At 48.2% G+C, this 24,222-nt stretch overlaps 2 protein-coding genes across 3 annotated transcripts in view; one reads left to right on the top strand and one right to left on the bottom strand.

Moving 5' to 3' along the window:
• The window catches only part of adck5 (aarF domain containing kinase 5), a 59,263-nt gene that overhangs the window by 32,383 nt on the left and 2,658 nt on the right, over positions 1–24,222 (top strand). For both annotated transcript variants that reach the window (XR_013549186.1, XM_078425894.1), the window contains exons 9-13: positions 2,636–2,719; positions 11,563–11,644; positions 13,578–13,656; positions 20,900–20,991; positions 22,833–23,091. Coding sequence is in view for 1 of the 2 variants with exons in the window: in XM_078425894.1 (XP_078282020.1) it covers positions 2,636–2,719; positions 11,563–11,644; positions 13,578–13,656; positions 20,900–20,991; positions 22,833–23,091 (596 nt within the window). In the remaining variant the exon portion in view is untranslated. The remainder of the gene's footprint in view (positions 1–2,635; positions 2,720–11,562; positions 11,645–13,577; positions 13,657–20,899; positions 20,992–22,832; positions 23,092–24,222) is intronic.
• Positions 21,054–24,222, bottom strand: part of cpsf1 (cleavage and polyadenylation specific factor 1) — an 80,377-nt gene continuing 77,208 nt past the window's right edge. The window contains exon 40 of the transcript XR_013549185.1: positions 21,054–21,181. The gene's annotated coding sequence lies outside the window, so the exon portion shown is untranslated. The remainder of the gene's footprint in view (positions 21,182–24,222) is intronic.

The following is a 24,222-nucleotide window of genomic DNA, read 5'->3' as shown; positions in this document are numbered from 1 at the left end:
AAACGGGTTTGTAGGTTAATTGACCTCTGTAAATTGTCCCTAGTGTGTCGGGAGTGGATGAGAAAGTGGGATAACATGGAACTAGTGTAAATGGTGATCAATGGTCTCCGTGCACTGAAGGGTCTATTTCCATGCTGTATTTCCGAACTAAATAAAATTAAATAAGGGCTGTGAATGAATGTTCATGTTCCACGATTATCCTGACACTGCATTCTTTTATTTTTCCATCAACACACTCGCTGTCTTCTCGTACCTGTGAGGTAAGTTTAACTCGGCGTCGTGGTTGGCACAGACGTCGTGGGCCGAAGGGCCTGTTGCTGTGGTGTTTTCTGTTCTACAAATAGTATAAGACAATAACTGCAGATGCTGGTACAAATCGAAGGTATTAATTCACAAAATGCTGGAGTAACTCAGCAGGTCAGGCAGCATCTCAGGAGAGAAGGAATGGGTGACGTTTCGGGTCGAGACCCTTCTTCAGACTGATGTCAGGGGGGCGGGACAAAGGAAGGATATAGGTGGAGACAGGAAGATAGAGGGAGATCTGGGAAGGGGGAGGGGAAGAGAGGGACAGAGGAACTGTCTAAAGTTGGAGAAGTCGATGTTCATACCACTGGGCTGCAAGCTGCCCAGGCGAAATATGAGGTGCTGTTCCTCCAATTTCCGGTGGGCCTCACTATGGCACTGGAGGAGGCCCATGACAGAAAGGTCAGACTAGGAATGGGAAGGGGAGTTGGTGCTCGGCCACCGGGAGATCAGATTGGTTAACGTGGACCGAGCGCAGGTGTTGGGCGAAATGATCGCCGAGCCTGCGTTTGGTTTCGCCGATGTAAATAAGTTGACATCTGGAGCAGCGGATGCAATAGATGAGGTTGGAGGAGGTGCAGGTGAACCTCTGTCTCACCTGGAAAGACTGTTTGGGTCCTTGGATGGAGTTGAGGGGGGAGGTAAAGGGACAGGTGTTGCATGCTTGAGCAACAAATGTCTCTAATCTCATTAATAATAAGTCGTCATCACTGGCACTGCGCTGTCTCCTCTGCCAATATTGGAAGGCGTGTTGGCTGCATTGCAGCACCAGATATCACTTCAGGGTTTCCTGAGACAACCAAGATCCTGAATGGCTTTTCTGCAAAATGAACTAAGAAATGTCAAAGACCAGAGGGCATAGTTAAGTTTGGTGACGCAGTGCGGAAACAGGCCTTTCGATCTCCGCCGTACACTAGCACCATTACCTACACACATAGGGACAATTGACATTTCTTTCATCAAAGCCAAATTAACCTACAAATCTGTATCCCCTTTGGAATGTGGGAGGAGACAGGAGCACCTGGGGAAAACCCACGCGGTCACGGGGAGAACGTGCCAACTCCGTACAGACAGCGCCGGTAGTCAGGTTTGAATTCGGGTCTCTGGCGCTGAGGCAGCGACTCTACCGCTGTGCCACCCAAAGCTTTAAAGTGTGGGGGGTGGGGGAGTTTAAAGTGTGGGGGGTGGGGGAGTTTAAAGTGTGGGGGGTGGAGGAGTTTAAAGTGTGGGGGGTGGGGGAGTTTAAAGAGAATGTGAGGGGCAAGTTTGTTTTTTACAGAGAGCGTGGTGAATGCCTTGTACATGCTGCCAGGGCTGGTAGTGGAGGCAGATACGATGGTGGTGCTAAAGAGGCTACAAGTGAAGCACATGGATATGCAGGGATATGGAGGGGTATGGATCAGGTGCAGGCAGAGGAGAATAATTTAACTTGGCATCATGTTCGGCACAGACATTGTGGGCCGTTCCTGTGCTGAACTGTTCTACGTTCTTGCTTGTTCGTCATCGGGACTGGGATAATGTAGAACTAAACTGGTTTTAAGGTAGTGAGAAAGGGAGAAGAGGAGGGGAGATTAGCGATGATTGGGATCTCCCAGTGCTGGAGATGTTATCTGCCTTCACCCCTTACACTCTGAGAGTTCCCGGTCTGGGATGGGACTGGAAGACACTGGAATTTAAAAGGATGAAAGGAGATCTTATGGAAACGTATAAGATTATTAAGGGGTTGGACACGTTAGAGGCAGGAAACATGTTCCCAATGTTGGGGGAGTCCAGAACCAGGGGCCACAGTTTAAGAATAAGGGGTAGGCCATTTAGAACGGAGATGAGGAAAAACTTTTTCAGTCAGAGACTTGTGAATCTGTGGAATTCTCTGCCTCAGAAGGCAGTGGAGGCCAATTCTCTGAATGCATTCAAGAGAGAGCTGGATAGAGCTCTTAAGGATAGCGGAGTCAGGGGGTATGGGGAGAAGGCAGGAACGGGGTACTGATTGAGAATGATCAGCCATGATCACATTGAATGGCGGTGCTGGCTCGAAGGGCTGAATGGCCTCCTCCTGCACCTATTGTCTATTGTCTGTGAATCATCAGCATGCAACACTGAAACAGGGTCTTCGGTCCAACTTACCCATGCCGACCAAGATGCCCCATCCCTGAGTAGCCATTTTAGGCCCATATCGCCCGAAACCTTCCCCATCCGTGTACCTGTCCAAATGCCTGTTTAATGTTGCTCTTACACGAGGTGCCTGCAGCGTCTGGGCACAGTTACGGCCCTCGGGATGTGCGGGGAGCATTAGGTTTCCCCTTGCCTGATGTGTGCGCACGTTCCCTTTCAGCGGATCCTGACCGCCGATTACTGTGAGGGCTGCAAGGTGACCGACATCGAGGAGATTAAGCAGCAGGGCCTGACGGTCAAAGACGTAAGTGCAGACACGGTGCCATGCGGGCAGTTTCATTCCCATCCCTCTGGCGACAGTCTCGGGTATCAGTCACCTCTGCGCCTGACCCCAGGCAGGGCGTTAGAAGGTGGGTGTAAGGGAGGGGAGGGTGACAATTCCCATTCTGAGGGCGTTTGCCAGGTGAGTGTGGGTTGTGATCCTGCAAGGTTATATATTTTGAGTTTACTGTCACGCGCACCGCGATACAGTGGAAATCTTTTGTTGCGTGCTCACCAGTCAGTGGAAAGATAATACGTGATTACAATCGAGCCATTCACCGTGTACAGATACATGTTTGAATTTTGTTTAAAGCTTACTATTGCTATTGGTTTATTATTGACCGGTGTACCGAGATATCGTGGAAAAACTTTGTTTCATGTGCTATCCAGTCCTATCAGAATACAGGTGGGTCTAATCAGGTCACATATAAGTACGTTTGGTAGTGCAAAATGAGGAAGGAAACAGTGTAGAATATATAGTGTTACAACTGCAGAGAAAGTGCAGATTTTTTAAAAAAGGTGCAAGGGCCACAACGTGGTAGATGGGAAGATCAGGAATTCATCCCTAGCTTGGAAGGTGTTTTTGAATGTGGTGGTAAAATGCTTTCAAAGCTTTGCATCTTCCCAGAGGAGAGGAGAGAGAAATGACCGAGGAGTGATGGTTCTTCATTGTGTTGGCTGCTTTCATGAGGCCATATGAAGTATGGATGGAGACGATGGTGGGGAGGCTGGTCATCGTGATAGATTGGGCTACGTCCACTACTCTCTGAAATTTCACTTGATCTTGGGCAGAGCTGTTGTCAAACCAACCTGTTTTGTACCCCAATAGGATATGTACCCCAATAGGTATGTAGGTTAATTGGCTGGGTAAATGTAAAAATTGTCCCTAGTGGGTGTAGGATAGTGTTAATGTGCGGGGATCACTGGGCGGCACGGACTTGGAGGGCCGAAAAGGCCTGTTTCCGGCTGTATATATATGATGATGATGATGATGATACTTTTTTTTATGGTGCATCTTTAGAAATTGGTAAGAGTCATTGAAGGCATGCTGAGTTTCCTTTGTCTTTTGACGATATAGCAGCGTTGGTGTGCCATTTTGGCCATGGTGTCAGCGTGGTTCCAGGACAAATTGTTGGTGATTTGTACCTGTACATTAGTACCTGATGCTTAGCACCAGTTCAGCACCACTGATGGAGACTGGGGTGTGTACACCACCCCGCTTCCTAAAGTCAATGACCAGCTCCATTGATTTGCTGGCATCGAGGGAGAGGTTGTTGCTTTACTTTAAACATACTTTACTTTAGAGATGCAGCGCGGAAACGGGCCCTTGGGCCCACTGAGTCAGCTCCGACCAGTGATCCCCGCACACTAACACTACCCTGCACGCCAGGGATAATTTTACCGAAACCAATTAAACTACACTCCTGCACGTCTTTGGAGTGTGGTGTAAACCGGAACACCCGGAGGAAACCCATGTGGTCACAGGGAGAACGTACAAACTGTACCAACAGCCTTGGCACCATGTTGCCAAGCTCTCCATCTCTGGCTTCTTGACTGTCTAGTCCCTGCAGCCATTACACTGAGCCGTGTGCGTATTTAACGCATCTGGCTGTGGTGGACAATTGGTCAGAGCAATTCCAAAACATTTAAAGTACTCGTACACCTTTGGTCTGGCAAGTGCATTACAACACAGCAGGGAGGGAGGCCTTCTGGCCTGCAGTCATTCAGTATTGACATCCATTTGACCTGTTTGAATGTGTTACATTCGTGCCCAACGCCAGGATACTTCTTGTAATGCCCAAAAACACATTGATGTTCAAGGGTGAAAAATCATCACTGATGATGGAAGAGAGATCACTGATGAAGCAGCTGAAGATGGTTAGGCCCAGTAGATAGCCCTGAGGAACACCTAAGTGTCGTTGCCTCACAATTCATTCCTCTAAATTCCAGATTATGGGTACAGACAGCTTATTCTTTTGTCATCGAACTAATCCATATCTCAGGGCCATCTCTGCGCTCCCTCTAGTGCACAACACTACATGGGGCACAGCGGTAGAGCTGCTGCCTCACAGCGCCTGAGACCCGGGTTTGACCCTGACTGTGGGTGCTCTCAATAGACAATAGGTGCAGGAGGAGGCCATTCGGCCCTTCGAGCCAGCGCCACCATTCAATGTGATCATGGCTGATCATTCACAATCAGTACCCCGTTCCTGCCTTCTCCCCATACCCCTTGACTCTTCTATCTTTAAAAGCTCTATCTAGCTCTCTTGAAAGCATCCAGAGAATTGGCCTCCACTGCCTTCTGAGGCAGAGAATTCCACAGATTTACAACTCTGACTGAAATTTTTTTTCCTCATCTCCATTCTAAATGGCCTACCCCTTATTCTTAAACTGTGGCCCCTGGTTCTGGACTCCCCCAACATTGGGAACATGTTTCCTGCCTCTAACGTGTCCAATCCCTTAATAATCTTATATGTTTCAATAAGATCCCCTCTCATCCTTCTAAATTCCAGTGTATACAAGCCTAGTCACTCCAGTCTTTCAACATATGACAGTCCCGCCATTCCGGGAATTAACCTAGTAAACCTACGCTGCACGCCCTCAATAGCAAGAATATCCTTCCTCAAATTTGGAGACCAAAACTGCACACTGTACTTCAGGTGCGGTCTCACTAGGACCCTGTACAACTGCAGAAGGACCTCTTTGCTTCTATACTCAACTCCTCTTGTTATGAAGGCCAACATTCCATTGGCTTTCTTCACTGCCTGCTGTACCTGCATGCCTCCTTTCACTAGGACACCCAGATCTAGTTGTACGTCCCCTTTTCCTAACTTGACACCATTCAGATAATAATCTGCCTTCCTATTCTTACCACTAAAGTGGATAACCTCACATTTATCCACATTAAAGTGCATCTACCATGCATCCGCCCACTCACACAACCCGTCCAATTCACCCTGCAACCTCATAGCATCTTCCTCACAGTTCAAACTGCCACCCAGCTTTGTGTCATCTGCAAATTTGCTAATGTTACTTTTAATCCCTTCATCCAAGTCATTAATGTCTATTGTAAATAGCTGCGGTCCCAGCACCGACCCTTGCGGTACCCCACTAGTCACTGCCTGCCATTCTGAAAGGGACCCATTTATCCCCACGCTTTGATTTCTGTCTGCCAACCAATTTTCTATCCATATCAGTACCCTACCCCCAATACCATGTGCTCTAATTTTGCCCACTAATCTCCTATGTGGGATCTTGTCGAAGGCTTTCTGAAAGTCAAGGTACACCACATCCACCTGCTCTCCCCTGTCCATTTTCCTAATTGCATCCTCAAAAAATTCCACATTGGTCAAGCATGATTTCCCCTTCGTAAATCCATGCTGACTCGGAATGATCCTGTTACTGCGATCCAAATGCTCCTCAATTTCGTCTTTTATAATTGACTCCAGCATCTTCCCCACTACCGATGTCAGCCTAACTGGTCTATAATTTCCTGTTTTCTCTCTCCCTCCTCTCTTAAAAAGTGGGATAACATTAGCTACCCTCCAATCCACAGGAACTGATCCTGAATCTATAGAACATTGGAAAATGATCACCAATGCGTCCTCGATTTCTAAAGCCACACTAGGATCTCTGGCTACTAGAACATCTGGGAGATTGTGTCTTCCTTAGTGAAGACAGATCCAAAGTACTGGTTCAACTCGTCTGCCATTTCCTTGTTCCCCATAATAAATTCACCTGCTTCTGTCTTCAAGGGACCCACATTTGCCTTAACTATTTTTTTCCTCTTCACGTACCTAAAGCTTTTACTATCCTCCTTTATATTATTGGCTAGCTTACCTTCGTACCTCATCTTTTCTCCCCGTATTGCCTTTTTAGTTATCTTCTGTTGCTCTTTAAAAGAGTCCCAATCCTCTGGTTTCCCACTCTTCTTTGCTATGTTAAACGTCTTCTCTTTTATTTTTATACTGTCCTTGACTTCCCTTGTCAGCCACGGATGCCTCTTACTCCCCTTAGAATCTTTCCTCCTCTTTGGGATGAATTGATCCTGCACCTTCGGCATTATTCCCAGGAATACCTGCCATTGCTGTTCCACCGTCTTCCCTGCTAGGGCCTCCTTCCAGTCAAATCTGGCCAGCTCCTCTCTCATGCCTCTATAATCCCCTTTGCTATACTGTAATACTGATACTTCCGATTCTCCCTTCTCCCCCTCAATTTGTAGATTAAAACTTATCATATTATGATCACTGCCTCCTAATGGCTCTTTTACCTTGAGTTCCCTTATCAAATCAGGTTCATTACACAACAGTAAATCCAGAATTGCCTTCTCCCTGGTAGGCTCCAGTATAAGCTGCTCTAAGAATTCACCTCAGAGTTACTCCACAAACTCCCTTTCCTGGGGTCCATTACCAACCTGATTTTCCCAGTCTACCTGCATGTTGAAATCTCCCATAACCACTGTAGCATTACATTTGCAACATGCCAATTTTAACTCTTGATTCAACTTGCACCCTATGTCGAGGCTGCTGTTTGGGGGCCTTTAGATAACTCCTATTAGGGTCTTTTTACCCTTACAATTCATCAGTTCTATCCATACTGATTCTACATCTCCTGATTCTATGTCACCCCTTGCAAGGGAGTGAATATCATTCCTTACCAACAGAGCAACCCCACCCCCTCTGCCCACCTGTCTGTCTTTTCGATAGGTCGTGTACCCCTGAATATTCAGTTCCTAGCCCTGGTCCTCTTGTAGCCATATCTCTGTAATTCCCACAACATCATACTTACCAATGTCTAACTGAGCCTCAAGCTCATCCACTTTATTTTTTATACTTCGTGCATTCAAATACAACACTTTAACCTCGGTATTCACCTCCCCTCTCACACCGGTCACAATTGGCCCTGACCTTACTCTCTTATCCCTTCTAGAACTTCCCTTCCCATTTATTCGAGAATCTTTTGTAATTTTTCCTGTATTCGCTCCACTTTACCTCCATTTTTATGCTCCCAATTTGTCAACCCCTCCCCCCAACTACTTAGTTTAAAGCCACACGTGTAGCACTAGCAAACCTGCCTGCCAGAACTTGGGTCCCCCTGCTGTTAAGGTGCAATCTGTCCCTGAGATATGGACTAATCCATGTCCCAGGGCCATCTCTGCACTCCCTCCAGCACCCAACACTACATGAGGCTGCTGCCTCACAGCGCCTGAGACCCGTGTTTGACCCTGACTATGGGTGCTCTCCATACGGAGTTTGTACATCCTCCCTGTGACGGGGGGTTTTCTCTGGGTGCTCCAGTTTCCTCCTGCACTCCAAAGTCGTACAGGTTTGTTGGTTAATTGCCTTTGGTAAAGATTGAAAAATTGTCCCTCGTGTGTAGGATAGTGCTAGTGTGTGGGGTGATTGTCGGTATAACACGGACTTGGCGGGCCAAAGGGCCTGTTTTTGCGCTGTATCTCTAAACTAAACTAAACTAAAAGACTACTTTTCCCTAGGTAGGGAGACAAGACCTGCACAGTGCAATCTATGGTGCTCTGCCACTCTTTTTTAAGTTTTGGTTCATTATTATTGCACGTACAGTGAAAATAATCATTCTGTACATGAGTACAATCAAGCCAAACGCAAGTGTATCAGATAATGTAAAGAGAAAAATACCATTGTGCAGAATAGATCGTTATAGCATTATCAAAGGTATCACAAAATGCTGCAGTAACTCAGCAGGTCAGGCAGCATCTCTGGAGAGAAGGAATTGGTGACGTTTCGGGTCGAGACCCTTCTTCAGACTGTTGTAGCATTATAGTTACAGAGAAAGTGCATATTTTAAAAAGTGCAAAGTCTGCAATGGGGTAGGTTGGAAGATTGGAACTACACCCTAGCTTGCGGAGGGACAGTTCTGTAGTCTGATAACAGTGGGAAGAAGCTGTAGAAGCAAAGAACTGAAGATGCTGGTTAATACACAAAAAGTAACTCAGCAGGTCAGGCAGCAACTAGGATGAACGTGGATCGGTGACGTTACAGGTCGAGACTCTTCTTCAGAAGAAGAATCTCCAAGGGAAGCCGTTCCTGAATCTGGTATCTTTGCCAAATGCAGCAACTGGGGCAGGTGTCTCCGCAATAACTCAAGGGCCGCTGGGGAGAGGACATTGATGGCGTGCCGTCAATGGAGGAAGGACTGAACACCTTACAGCGCTTGCAGCGCCAGACACCCGGGTTCCATCCCGACTACGGGTGCCGTCTGTACGGAGTTTGTACATTCTCCCCGTAACCTGCGTGGGTTTTCTCCGAGATCTTCAGTTTCCTCCCACACTCCAAAGACGTGCAGGTTTGTAGGCTAATGGGGTTGGTGTGTTTCAATTGTCCCTAGTGTGCGTAGGATAGTGTTTATGTGCGGACTCGGTGGGCCAAAGGGCCTGTTTTCGTGCTGCATCTTTACACTAAACTTTAGATTTAGATTTATTTTTAGATTTAGAGATACAGCGCGGACAATGGACAGAAACATAGAAAATAGGTGCAGTAGGCCATTCGGCCCTTCGAGCCTGCACCGCCATTCAATATGATCATGGCTGATCATCCAACTCAGTATCCCGTACCTGCCTTCTCTCCATACCCCCTGACCCCTTTAGCCACAAGGGCCACATCTAACTCCCTCTTAAATATAGCCAATGAACTGGCCTCAACTACCTTCTGTGGCAGAGAATTCCACAGATTCACCACTCTCTGTGTGAACAAAAACGTTCTCATCTCAATAGATAATAGACAATAGGTGCAGGAGTAGGCCATTCAGCCCTTCGAGCCAGCACCGCCATTCAATGCGATCATGGCTGATCACTCTCAATCAGTACCCCGTTCCTGCCTTCTCCCATTACCCCCTCACTCCGCTATCCTTAAGAGCTCTATCCAGCTCTCTCTTGAAAGCATCCAACGAACTGGCCTCCACTGCCTTCTGAAGCAGAGAATTCCACACCTTCACCACCCTCTGACTGAAAAAGTTCTTCCTCATCTCCGTTCTAAATGGCCTGCCCCTTATTCTTAAACTGTGGCCCCTTGTTCTGGACTCCCCCAACATTGGGAACATGTTATCTGCCTCTAATGTGTCCAATCCCCTAATTATCTTATATGTTTCAATAAGATCCCCCCTCATCCTTCTAAATTCCAGTGTATACAAGCCCAATCGCTCCAGCCTTTCAACATACGACAGTCCCGCCATTCCGGGAATTAACCTAGTGAACCTACGCTGCACGCCCTCCATAGCAAGAATATCCTTCCTCAAATTTGGAGACCAAAACTGCACACAGTACTCCAGGTGCGGTCTCACCAGGGCCCGGTACAACTGTAGAAGGACCTCTTTGCTCCTATACTCAACTCCTCTTGTTACGAAGGCCAACATTCCATTGGCTTTCTTCACTGCCTGCTGTACCTGCATGCTTCCTTTCATTGACTGATGCACTAGGACACCCAGATCTCGTTGAACTCCCCCTCCTCCTAACTTGACACCATTCAGATAATAATCTGCCTTTCTATTCTTACTTCCAAAGTGAATAACCTCACACTTATCTACATTAAACTGCATCTTCCATGTTTCCGCCCACTCACACAACCTGTCCAAGTCACCCTGCAGCCTTATTGCATCTTCCTCACAGTTCACACTACCCCCCAACTTAGTATCATCTGCAAATTTGCTAATGGTACTTTTAATCCCTTCGTCTAAGTCATTAATGTATATCGTAAATAGCTGGGGTCCCAGCACCGAACCTTGCGGTACCCCACTGGTCACTGCCTGCCATTCCGAAAGGGACCCATTTATCCCCACTCTTTGCTTTCTGTCTGTCAACCAATTTTCTATCCATGTCAGTACCCTACCCCCAATACCATGTGCCCTAATTTTGCCCACTAATCTCCTATGTGGGTCCTAAAAGACTTCCCCCTTATCCTTAAACTGTGACCCCTTGTTCTGGACTTCCCCAACATCGGGAACAATTTTCCTGCATCTAGCCTGTCCAACACCTTAAGAATTTTATTGGACAATAGACAATAGGTGCAGGAGGAGGCCATTCGGCCTTTCGAGCCAGCACCGCCATTGAATGTGATCATGGCTGATCATTCTCAATCAGTACCCCGTTCCTGCCTTCTCCCCATACCCCCTGACTCCGCTATCCTTAAGAGCTCTATCCAGCTCTCTCTTGAATGCATTCAGAGAATTGGCCTCCACTGCTTTCTGAGGCAGAAAATTCCACAGATTTACAACTCTCTGACTGAAAAAGTTTTTCCTCATCTCAGTTCTAAATGGCCTACCCCTTATTCTTAAACTGTGGCCCCTTGTTCTGGACTCCCCCAACATTGGGAACATGTTTCCTGCCTCTAACGTGTCCAACCCCTTAATAATCTTATACGTTTCGATAAGACAATTTTTACATTTACCCAGTCAATTAACCTACATACCTGTACTTATTTGGAGTGTGAGAGGAAACCGAAGATCTCGGTGAAAACCCACGCAGGTCACGGGGAGAACGTACAAACTCCGTACACACGGCGCCCGTAGTCAGGATCGAACCTGAGTCTCCGGCGCTGCATTCGCTGTGAGGCAGCAACTCTACCGCTGCTCCACCGTGCCGCCCCGTCTTTAGTTGGAACCTTGGTTGCTTTTGGTGTTTGATGGTGGTAATATGGGTGTGGGGGATGGATTGGGTCCCTCTATGACTCCTGGTGTGACTCCGGTTCCTGTGTGATTTACACCAGCGCCCTGTTCTGGTGTGCGTGCGGGCAGTGCATCTGCAAGTGTGGGACCACGGGCTGACCATCTCTCTCCTTGCCTCCTCCCTGTCCTCAGGTAGCGGATAAGCTGGTGAGGACCTTCGCGGAGCAGATATTTTTCACCGGCTTCATCCACGCAGACCCCCACCCTGGCAACGGTAAGACCCAGTGCCGGGCAGCACCTTGGCCGGGGAGCAACACCACATTCACCACTCCCTCAGTGAGGTTTAGGAAAGAGCAACTCAGAGTTGCCCCGCGAGTACAGTCTACCGCCTCGTTATGCCAGTCTGAATAAATAGAAATCTGCCCTTACCAATTCATAAATCAAAATGTTCAAAATGCCAAATGTTCCCAACGTTGGGGGAGTCCAGAACCAGGGGCCACAGTCTAAGAATAAAGGAGAGGCCATTTAAAACTGAGGTGAGAAGAAACTTTTTCACCCAACGAGTTGTGAATTTTGTGGAATTCTCTGCCACAGAAAGCAGTGGAGGCCGATTCACTGGATTAATTTAAAAGAGAGTTAGATTGAGCTCTAGGGCTGGTGGAATCAAGGGATATGGGGAGAAGCCAGGCACGGGTTATTGATTGTGGATGATCAGCCATGATCGCAATGATTGGCGGTGCTGGCCCAAAGGGTCAAATGGCCTCCTCCTACACCTATTTTCAATGTTTCTAAAATTGCTCTTCCAGAATTTTCGTGGAAAAAAACACACAATGCATTTTGGGACGTGAACTATTTTACCTAGGACAATGAGTGCAGGCTGCCAGTTCACACGGAAGGCCACCAAAGGGCTTTGCTTTGGAAACTGCCGAGGCAATCTCTTCTATGATATACTTGTACAGTGATCCTTTATCGAACAACGTGACATACACTTCCAGAGGGTTTATTTAGCCCTCTGCCAAATCTCCATGTACACATCTGGCCTCATCCCACCTCCCCGCAGACTGAACGTGGCCAGAGTTCTTGCCTTTCACCCCACCAGCCTCCGCATCCAGCACAGGGGGGGGCACGGTGGCGCAGCGGTAGCGTTGCTGCTTTGCAATGCCAAACAGCCGGGTTTGATCCCGCCTACGGGTGCTGTCTGCGCGGTTTGTACCTTCTCCCCGTGACCATGTGGGTTTTCTCCGAGATTTTCGGTTCCCTCCCACACTCCAAAGACGTACAAGTTTGTAGGTTAATTGGCTTGGGTTTGTATACTGTACTTGGTATAAGTGTAAATTGTCCCTAGTGTGTGTAGGCTTGTGTTAGTGTGTGGGGATCGCTGGTTGGTGCGGACTCGGTGAGCCGAAGGGCCTGCAATACTGCCTTTGCAGTAGTGCCAAGGAATCTCTTAACACACTGCTCAGGCAGTCATGCAGGGACTGAAAATAAGGCACAAAGTGCTGGAGTAACTCAGTGGGTCAGGCAGCATCTCTGGAGGAAAAGGATGGGTGACATTTTGGGTCAGGACCCTTCTTCAGACTCCACCCTGCGACTGGCTCAGCGAAGAAGTTTCTTCTTTCATCTTTCCTTCAGAGAGCTTTATCTAATACCTTTACCTCCTCAGCTTTTTATTTTGTTATTTCCCTTCTTGTTTCCGCGCTGTATCTCTAAACTAAACATCATTCTTTGACATTTCCGCCATTTTCACCCAATCTCGCCACCAGTCTCATCTTCCCACCTCTTTGCTTTCAGCAGGGATCACTCTCTTCATGGCTCCGTGACTTGCTTGTGCCTCCCCACTCGTCTCTCTCCCCCCCCAGGCACTTCCCCCTGCAGCCGCACAAGGGGGTCACATCTTTTCCTACACCTCCTTCCGTCTGAGAACTCGACTGCCTCTGCAGTCGTGCCAAGGAATCTCTTAACACACTGCTCAGGCAGACATGCAGGGACTGAAAATAAGGCACAAACTGCTGGAGTAACTCAGTGGGTCAGGCAGCATCTCTGGAGAAAAAGGACGGGTGACATTTTGGGTCAGGACCCTTCTTCAGACTCCACCCTGGGACTGGCCCAACAAAGGAGTTTCTTCTTTCAGCTTTCCTTCAGAGAGCTTTATCTAATACCTTCACCTCTTCAGCTTTTTATTTTGTTATCTCCCTTCTTGTTTGCAGTGTTGGTGAGAAAAGGGCCGGATGGAAAGGCACAACTGGTGCTCCTGGACCATGGACTGTACGAAATCCTGAGTATAAAGTAAGCGTTCTTCTTTCATGAACACAGTGAAATCCTAACAATGTGCCCACCCTCTCACTGCAGCCCCGCAGGACACAGAGCAGTCCAGGCAGCATGAAAGGATGCAAAGTGTTGGAGAAACTCTAGCGGGCCAGCCAGCCAGCGTCTCTGGAGATCATGGAAAGGTGACGTTTCGGGTCGGGACCCTTCTTCAGACGAAAACATTTTAATGAGGGTCCGAAGAAGTGTCCCGACCAAAACGTCACTTATCCATGTTCTCCATGGTGTCAAGTTAGGAAAAGGGGACGTACAACGAGATCTGGGTGTCCTAGTGCATCAGTCACTGAAAGGAGGCATGCAGGTACAGCAGGCAGTGAAGAAAGCCAATGGAATGTTGGCCTTCATAACAAGAGGAGTTGAGTATAGGAGCAAAGAGGTCCTTCTGCAGTTGTACAGGGCCCTGGTGAGACCGCACCTGAAGTACTGTGTGCAATTTTGGTCTCCAAATTTGAGGAAGGATATTCTTGCTATTGAGGGCATGCAGCGTAGGTTTACTAGGTTAATTCCCAGAATGGCGGGACTGTTGTATGTTGAAAGACTGGAGCGACTAGGCTTGTTTACACTGGAATTTAGAAGGATGAGAGTGGATATTATCGAAACATATAAGATTATTAAGGGGTTGGACACGTTAGAGGCAGGAAACATGTTCCCAATGTTGGGGGAGCCCAGAACCAGGGGCCACAGATTAAGAATAAGGGGTAGGCCATTTAGAACGGAGATGAGGAAAAACATTTTCAATCAGAGAGTTGTGAATCTGTGGAATTCTCTGCCTCATAAGGCAGTGGAGGCCAAGTCTCTGAATACATTCAAGAGAGAGCTAGATAGAGCTCTTAAGGATAGCGGAGTCAGGGGGTGTGGGGAGAAGGCAGGAACGGGATACTGATTGAGAATGATCACGTTGAATATTGGTGCTGCCTTGAAGGGCCGAATGGCCTCCTCCTGCACCTATTGTCTATTGTCCAAAGATGTCACCTGACCTGCTGTTACTCCAGTACTCTCTTATTTTGTATACCAGCATCTGCAGTTCTTTTTTTCTATAGAACAGTACAGCACGGACACAATGTCTATGCTGAACATGATGCCCAGACCAACTCTTGTCTGCCATGTCCCTCCGTTTCCTGAATATCCATTTGCCTATTTAAAAACCTCTTAAATGCCACTATGGTATCTGCCCCCACCATCAGCATGAACAGTGGGTTCCAGGCACCCAGCACCCTTTGTGGGGGCAAAAAAAACTTTGAAGGGGTGTAAGTTTTGTTACTGTCACAAGTACCGAAGTGCAGTGAAAGGTTTTTGTTGCATGCTATCCAAACATCAGAGAATACAGTACGTAAATACAAGCAAGCCAAGCTCATGTACAATAGATAGAACGGAGGCGAGGATACAGAGTGCAGAATGTAGTTCTCGGCATTGTAGCGCATCAGTTCCACAGACAAAGTCCAATGTCCACAGTGGGAGAGAGGTGAATTGGACAGTACCCTAGCTTATGGAACGGCTACTCAGAAGCCTGATATCGGAGTGGAAGAAGCTGTTCCTGAGTCTGGTGGTGCGTGCTGATTGAGAATGATCAGCCATGATCACATTGAATGGCGGTGCTGGCTCGAAGGGCCGAATGGCCTCCTCCTGCACCTATTGTCTATTGTCTATTCAAGCTTCTGTACCGTCTGCCTGACGGGAGGAGGAATGACCGGGATGGGAGAAGTCTTTGATTATGTTGTCTGTGCCGAGTTTGTACGTTCTCCCCGTAACCTGCGTGGATTTTCTCCGAGATATTCGGTTTCCTCCCACACTCCAAAGACGTGCAGGTTTGTAGGTTAATTGGATTGGTAAAATGTAAAAATTATCCCCAGTGGGTGTAGGATAGTGTGAATGTGCGGGGATCGCTGGTCGGCGCGGACCCGGTGGGCCGAAAGTGCCTGTTTCCGCGCTGTATCTCTAAACTAAACTAAACTAAAATGTTGCCTGCTTTCTCGAGGCAGCGTGGACAGCAAAGGAAGCCAACGTCAGTGTTTAATGCAGGGTGCAAATGTCAGGCCAAAGGGCACGGCTTTAAGGTCAATACAATACAATACATCTTTATTGTCATTGTACAGGGGTACAACGAGATTGGGAAGGCGCCTCCCATAAGATGCAATAAATTAATTAGCTAGTCAGTAATAATTTAAACAACCCAATGAAACAAATTAGAACAGTTTTAAACAGAAATAAAGTGCAAGTAGATCTGTGCCGGATCACTGTGCGATGTGACCATCCGGCTCAGCAGGACCGGTTCATAGCAGCTATGGCCCTGGGGATGAAGCTGTTCCTGAGTCTGGAGGTGCGGGCTTAGAAGGCCTTGTAACGTCTGCCCAATGGTAGAAGTTCGAACAGACTGTTGCAGGGGTGTGAAGAGTCTTTGTGGATGCTGGTGGCTTTTCTGAGGCATTGTTGTAGATGCCCTCCAAGGCTGGGAGCTGTGTTCCGATGGTCCTCTGAGCTCTATGGACTACCCGCTGAAGAGCTTTCCTCTCTGCCTCCGTGCAGCTGAGGTGCCACACAGGGATGCCATGTGTTAGGATGCTCTCTATGGTGCAGCGGTAGAAGGGGGCAACATTTAACGAAGTACGAGACAAGTGTTTTACACAGTGCTGTAATGAGCTGCCGGGGGTGGTGGTGGTGGTGGAGGAAGATACGTTAGTGGCATTTAAGAGGCTTTTAGATAGGTACGTGGACATGCAGGGAATGAAAGGACAAGGATCACGTGCAGGCAGAGGAGATCAGTTTAACCTCTCATCATGATTGGCTCAGACATTGTGGGCCGAAGGGCCTGTTCCTGTGTTGTACAGTTGTGTGTAAGCCAGAGAGCTGTGGGATCTGACCACGGGGAGGATTGATTTGAAGAGAAAGAAGCAAAATGGGCTATTGCGGGCTGCGGGGAACTGACACTGAGGAGGGGTTGAGAGTTGAGACAGACGGTAGATTGGCCACAATGGCCGAGACAGGCTTGAGGGGCTGAGTGGCCTACTCCTGTCTCTGCTTTCTTGCCTTCAGTAGTTTGGGCATTTTAAACAGGAGCAGGTTGTTCTGAGGGAGACGAAAAAATGCTGGAATAACTCAGCGGGTCAGGCAGCACCTCGGGAGAGAAGGAATGGGTGACGTTTCGGGTCGAGACCCTTCTTCAAACTGATCTGAATCACGACCACGAAACGTCACCCATTCCTTCTCTCCCCAGATGCTGCCTGACCCGCTGAGTTACTCCAGCATTTTGTGTCTACCTTCGATTTAAACCAGCATGTGCAGTTGTTTTCTACACGCAGGTTGTTCTGTGTCAGTGCTGAGGCTTGGTTTGCAGAGGGTGCAGATGAGTGGGAGAATGTTTGGGGCAATCTGTCACCAGCCTGCAACTATCCCTGGCTGAGGCCCTGAGCCCACCAGCTCAGCACTTCCCCCCCCAGTCGAGTGATGTCTTATCTCGGGAGTCTGCCAGCCGCTGGCCTTGCCCTGCTTGGCCCAGCGCTGCCCACTGTTATTTTGGTAACTACAAATCTTTTGTGTGCGGGAGACAGCCTTGGCAAGTTATCAGTGTGGAGAGGTGCTGCCGCTGCTGCTTTAACTGGGGCTTACACCCCAGTGAAAGCTCTCCCTCAACACCTGCTTAGCACAGGGTGGGATTGTTCACTGCATCTGTCCCATTCACTGAGACCCAGTGGAATGGTCATGGGACAGTGCAGCATGGGAACAGGCCCTTCGGCCCACAATGTCTGTGCCGTACGTGATTCCAATCTGACCTGCAGTCTGCAGGCACGTGATTCATATCCCTCCATTCTTATCGAAACGTATAAGATTATTAAGGTTGTTGGCCACGTTAGAGGCAGGAAACATGTTCCCAATGTTGGGGGAGTCCAGAACCAGGGGCCACAGTTTAAGAATAAGGGGTAGGCCATTTAGAACGGAGACGAGGAAAAACTTTTTCAGTCAGAGTGTTGTGAATCTGTGGAATTCTCTGCCTCAGAGGGCAGTGGAGGCCAATTCTCTGAATGCGTTCAAGAGAGAGCTAGATAGAGCTCTTAAGGATAGCGGAGTCAGGGGGTATGGGGAGAAGGCAGGAACGGGGTACTGATTGAGAATGATCAGCCATGATCACATTGAATGGCGGTGCTGGCTCGAAGGGCCGAATGGCCTCCTCCTGCATCTATTGTCTATTCCCTGCATACCCATATGCTTAAAAGCCACCATTCTACCTGCCTTCACCATCACCCTCGGTAGCGTGTTCCTTTTACAAGCAGCGCCCTCTGTGTGTAAAAACAGACTTGTCCTGCACACTTCTTTAAACTTTCCCTCTCAGTCCTAAACCTAGTCTTTGACATTTCCATTCTGGGAGAAAGGTTCTGTCTGCCTGCCCTATCTTTGCCTCATGATTTTTATAATCAGGTCTCCTCTCAACCAAAGATTTTCACAGTGAATGGCAGGTCCTTGGCGAGTGTTGTAGAGCTGATGGATCTAGGAGTACAGGTACACAGTTTCGCCCCAAAGTGGTGTCACAGGTAGATAAGTTGGTCAAGGTGGATTTAGGTACATTGACCTTCATCAGTCAGGGTACTGAGTATAAAAGTTGGGATGTTAGGTCACAGGTGTACAAGTCAAGTCAAGTCAATTTTATTTGTATAGCACATTTGAACACAACCCACGTTGACCAAAATGCTGTACATCAGTTCAGGTACTAAAAAAGAACATACAATGGCACACAAACCTAACAGCACATACATAAACAGTTCACAGCGCCCCCTCAGAGGACCTCAAACGCTTGGGAGTAGATGTAGGTTTTGAGACTGGACTTAAAGTCAAGTCAAGTCAATTTTATTTGTATAGCACATTTAAAAACAACCCACGTTGACCAAAGTGCTGTACATCCGAATAGGAAAAAAAAAAAAGAAACATACAGTGGCAAGCAGCCAAACACAACGGCGCGGCCATCTTGAACAAAATGTTTAACTAAAGCAGAATGGTGTCCCGCGGCCGCGCCGCACCGGGCGATGGAAGGCCCCGCGGCCGAGCTGCACCGGGGCGATGTTCAGCCGAGCCGCGCCGGGCGATGGAAGGCCCCGCGGAAGAGACCTAAAAAAAAAAAAAAGAAAGATTTCCCCCCCCCCCCCACATACTCACCCCCCCCACATACACAACCAAAACAAAACACCCCACCACCAACACACAAACAAAAAGGACAAAGGACAAACAGACTGCCAGCGAGAGCAAATACTGCACCTGGCAACTTTTTTACATGTGGATTTCCTTCAGTTCCTCCGTCACCCTAGGATCTCTGGCCACTAGAACATCTGGGAGATTGCTTGTGAAGACAGATCCAAAGTGCCGATTCAACTCGTCTGCCATTTCCTTGTTCCCCATAATAAATTCCCCTGCTTCTGTCTTCAAGGGACCCACATTTGCCTTGACTATTTTTATCCTCTTCAAAGGAGTCGATGGAGGGGGCAGTTCTGATGGGGAGAGGAATGCTGTTCCACAGTCTAGGAGCTGCAACCGCAAAAGCGCGGTCATCCCTGAGCTTAAGCCGAGACCGCGGTGTAGTCAGTAGCCCCAAGTCGGCCGACCTGAGGGACCTGGAGATAGAGTGGTGGGTTAGAAGATTTTTGATATGGGGGGGGGGGGGGGGGCAAGACCGTTTAGGGCTTTGTATGCAAATAGGAGAAGTTTGCAAGAGGTGGTGAGGCTGCATTTTGGAGTATTGTATTGTGTTCAGTTTGGTCATCCTGCTGAGGGGAGGATGCTATTGAACTGGAAGGAATGAGAGAAGAATTACGAGGATGTTGCCAGGACTCTAGGGCCCGAGTTACAGGGGGAGTTTGGGCAGGCTAGGTCTTTGTTCCTTGGAGCACAGGAGGCTGAGAGGTGAGCTTATAGACATACATAGAAAATAGTTGCAGGAGGAGGCCATTTGGCCCTTCGAGCCAGCACTGCCATTCATTGTGATCATCCACAGTCAGTAACCCGTGCCTGCCTTCTCCCCATATCCCTTGATTCCGCGAGCCCCTAGAGCTCTATCTAACTCTCTTTTAAATTCATCCAGTGAATTGGCCTCCACTGCCCTCTGTGGCAGAGAATTCCACTAATTCACAACTCTCTGGGTGAAAAGGTTTTTTCTCATCTCAGTTTTAAATGGCCTCCCCTTTATTCTTAGACTGTGGCTCCTGGTTCTGGACTCCCCCAACACTGGGAAATTTTTTCCTACATCTAGCTTGTCCAGTCCTTTTATAATTGTATACGTTTCTAGAAGATCGCCTCTCATCCTTCTAAATTCCTGTGAATACAAGCCCAGTCTTTCAAACCTTTCCTCATATGACAGTCCCGCCATCCAGGGGGTTAACCTCGTGAACTTACGCTGCACTGCCGCAATAGCAAGGACGTCCTTCCTGAAATTAGGAGACCAAAACTGCACACAATATCATGAGGGGAATTGATACGGTGAATGCAATGTCTTTTTCTTCCAAGGGTAGGGGAATCAAGAACCAGAGGGCATAGGTTTACGGTGAGAAGTAAGATTTCCAATCTAGGAAATTGGGGGCAACCTTTCCACGCAGGGTACATGGAACAAGTTGCCAGAGAAGGTAGCTGAGGCAAGCACAATAACATTTAAAAGACACTTGGAGAGGTACATGGATAGGAAAGGTTTGGAGGTATATATCAAAGATACTAGAGGAGCAAGATGAACCACTCCGTTGAAATTGCGTATACTGAAGTGTAATACGCAAAGGAGCGTAACGTCCGCCATTTTAGTAGGCAAAACCCGCCATCCGTTATGCCTCTCGGAGTGTAATCAGCGTTTTGGGGGAACAGTATGTGTGATACCACCATAAAAAGGCAGAATATATCTCATCTATCTATTCACAGATTTTTGTTATTTTTCTTTTTAAATGTTTCTGCCTACAAAAATGGTGCCGTGACATACTACGGTTTTTAGGGTCGTGTGGTCTATCTTGCTCTGCTCTATTATCTTTGGTGTATGTGGACCAAACAGTGGGGGGTGGGGCGAATGTAGATGGGGCATCTTGATCGACATGGGCCAAGTTGGGCCGAAGGGCCTATTTCGGTGACTTTTGACTCTATGCTCTGTGTCCCACCCTGTGCTGGTGAGCCGGGGAAGGGAGAGACCATGGTTTATCGCGACCCTCGGCTGTACCCGCAGGCCACTCATTGCTGCGTTTGCTCCTAGGGATCGAGTGAGCCTGTGCAAACTCTGGCGCTCCATCATCCTCCTCAATAAAGTGTCAATGCAGAAATACGCCAACGAGCTGGGAGTTAAAGGTGAGGCCCGGGACCACATCTTTGTGAACTGCTTCTCTGACCTGGCAGTAGGTGTTAAAGAGTCTTATCGCACGGAAACAGGTCCTTCGGCCCAACTTGTCCTTGCTGACCGAGATGTCACATCTCAGCTCCTCTGTTTGGCCCATTTCCTTCGAAACCGTTCCAATGCCACAGAGCAACGAAACAGGCCCTTTGTGTAGGAAGGAACAGCAGATGCCGGTTTACACCGAAGGTAGACACAATTCTGGAGTAATTCAGCGGGAAAGACATCATCTCTGGATAAAAGGAATGGGTGATGCTTTGGGTCAAGACCCTTCAGACTGAAGAAGATTTAGACTGAGACTCAGTCTGGAGAAGGGTCGAGACACAAAATGTCACCCATTTCTTCTATCCAAACAGGCCCTTTGGCCCAACTTGACCAAGGTATCTTCCAGAGCTTGTCCCCACTTGCCTTCATTTGGCTTGTGTCCAATTTTTAAACAGAGGAAGGTGGATATATGGAACAAGCTAGAGGTAGTAGTTGAGGGAGGTGCAATGAACGTGTTTAACAGATAATTGGAATGGGAAAGGTTTAGAGGTATCGAGGCAAAAATGGGACTCGCTTTGATGGGTCATATTGGTTGGCATGGAAGTTGGGCTGAAGGGCCTGTTTCTTTTCTCTATGATTCCCTACTCCTGACAGCCTTGCCTCCTAAACACCTGGGGAAAAGACCCAGCAGATCCAACCTCTAGTCAAGCTCCTGGAAGGGGTTGAAAATATGTCAGAAATCTATGGCAGGGTCAGTCTGAAGAGCCTATTTCCCAGCTGTATGACTCACTAGATCTCTCTCAACCTTACCTATCAATGTACCTGTCCAAATGTTTTTTAAATGTTGTTATAGTACCTCCCTCCTCTGGCAGCTCATTTCATGTACCCACCACACTCTGTGTGCAAAGAGTTACCTCTCGGGTTCCCACTACATCTTTCTCCTCTCTCCTTAAACCTATTGACCACCCAGTTTTAGACTCCCCTCCCCGATATTAGACTAAATGTCTTTTAAAAGTCATAATAATATTTGCAGGTGGACACAACAAGCTGGAGTAACTCAGCGAGCAGGTCAGGCAGCATCCCGGGAGAGAAGGAATCGGTGACGTTTTGGGTCGAGACCCTTCTTCGGACATCAATCTGAAGAAGGGTCTCGACCCGAAACATCACCCATTCCTTCTCTCCCGAGATGCTGCCTGACCTGCTCGCTGAGTTACTCCGGCTTGTTGTGTCTACCTTCGATTTTAACCAGCATCTGCAGTTTTTTTTCCTACACATAGTAATATTTGCTTCTAGCAGCTTGTTCCAGGTACGATCGAACCTCTGAGTGAATGTGGTGTGGGTCTTTGTTGATATTGGCTGCGTGATTGAGACTGATCATGGTGTAGATCCCTCTGATGGTGGGGAGGGCAGTGTTGTCAAGTGTTTAATTGCCACATGTGGAACCATTGGAACAATTACATTTTTGCTTACAGCAGCATGTCCTGTAAACACATTACTCACTCGATAACATAATAAAACCACAAATTTACAATAAAAAAAGAATATTAGTGCAAGAGCACAATAATGTCCACCACACACTCTCAATGGTCAGATGGGATCTAAATAGGGTCCTGACCCAAAATATCGCCTGTCCATGTTCTCCAGGGATGCTGCCTGTCCTGCTGTGCTACTCCTGAACTTTATGTCTTTATGTATAAACTAGCACCTGCAGTTCCTGGTGTCCAGTGGGGGATGGATACCCACCTGGGACCGAGCAGTGTTCTGGTGACCGGGGACCTGTGTAACCTCCTCCATCCCTCTCCCTCCCCCACAGACTACTTCCTCTTCTGTGAGATCCTGATGCAGAGGCCCATCAACCTGAAGGAGACGGCGTTCCACTTGGCCAACATCCTGACGCACGAGGAGCGGGCCTACATGCAGGACATGGCCAACATCCACTTTGACCGCATCATCCAGGTGCTGAAGGACCTGCCGCGGCCCATGCTGCTGGTCTTCCGCAATATCAACACCGTGCGCAGCATCAACACCACCCTGGGCTCTCCCGTCGACCGCTACGTCCTGATGGCCAGGAGGTAGGGAAGGGGCCGTTCGTGGGAGCCGCTCCGTTAACGCCAGCCCGCCCCCACGCGAGGGGTCTCCACATCCCGCTGGCTGCCCCTCCCGGTCTCCCTGTGGAACGCTTCCCGGGTTATCCGTGGCCGGTGGTCTGTCGTACCCAGACACAGGGACTTGGTCTGATGTGCTGCCTGGCTCAAAGTGTGACCAATTAGGAAAAGGGGACATACAACGAGATCTGGGTGTCCTAGTGCATCAGTCACTGAAAGGAAGCATGCAGGTACAGCAGGCAGTGAAGAAAGCCAATGGAATGTTGGCCTTCATAACAAGAGGAGTTGAGTATAGGAGCAAAGAGGTCCGTCTGCAGTTGGTGAGGGCCCTAGTGAGACCGCACCTGGAGTACTGTGTGCAGTTTTGGTCTCCAAATTTGAGGAAGGATATTCTTGCTATTGAGGGCGTGCAGCGTAGGTTTACTCGGTTAATTCCCGGAATGGCGGGACTGTCATATGTTGAAAGACTGGAGCGACTAGGCTTGCATACACTGGAATTTAGAAGGATGAGAGATCTTATTGAAACGTAAAGATTATTAAGGGGTTGGACACGTTAGACGCAGGAAACATGTTCCCAATGTTGGGAGAGTCCAGAACCAGGGGCCACAGTTTAAGAATAAGGGGTAGGCCATTTAGAACGGAGATGAGGAAAAACTTTTTCAGTCAGAGAGTTGTGAATCTGTGGAATTCTCTGCCTCAGAAGGCAGTGGAGGCCAATTCTCTGAATGCATTCAAGAGTGAGCTAGATAGAGCTCTTAAGGATAGCGGAGTCAGGGGGTATGGGGAGAAGGCAGGAACGGGGTACTGATTGAGAATGATCAGCCATGATCACATTGAATGGTGGTGCTGGCTCGAAGGGCCGAATGGCCTCCTCCTGCACCTATTGTCAATCTACTTTATCACCATTCCCCTAGCTTGCTGAGCTAAACTGCTTACAGCTGAACTCTGACCAGACCGACCTCTGGCACTGCTGTTGTTTTATTCCTTCCTGGAGCTGTTCTCTGCTAATCTGACCTTAAAGCAGAGATAGTAATTTAGTTGGACACTGGAGCTGTGGTATTTTGAACCGAATCTGTCCTGATTGAAGAGGTTTGAATG

The sequence above is a fragment of the Rhinoraja longicauda genome, chromosome 2 (genome assembly GCF_053455715.1).
Source record: "Rhinoraja longicauda isolate Sanriku21f chromosome 2, sRhiLon1.1, whole genome shotgun sequence".
Classification (NCBI taxonomy): domain Eukaryota; kingdom Metazoa; phylum Chordata; class Chondrichthyes; order Rajiformes; family Arhynchobatidae; genus Rhinoraja; species Rhinoraja longicauda.
This window is presented reverse-complemented; position numbering and strand designations above follow the sequence as displayed.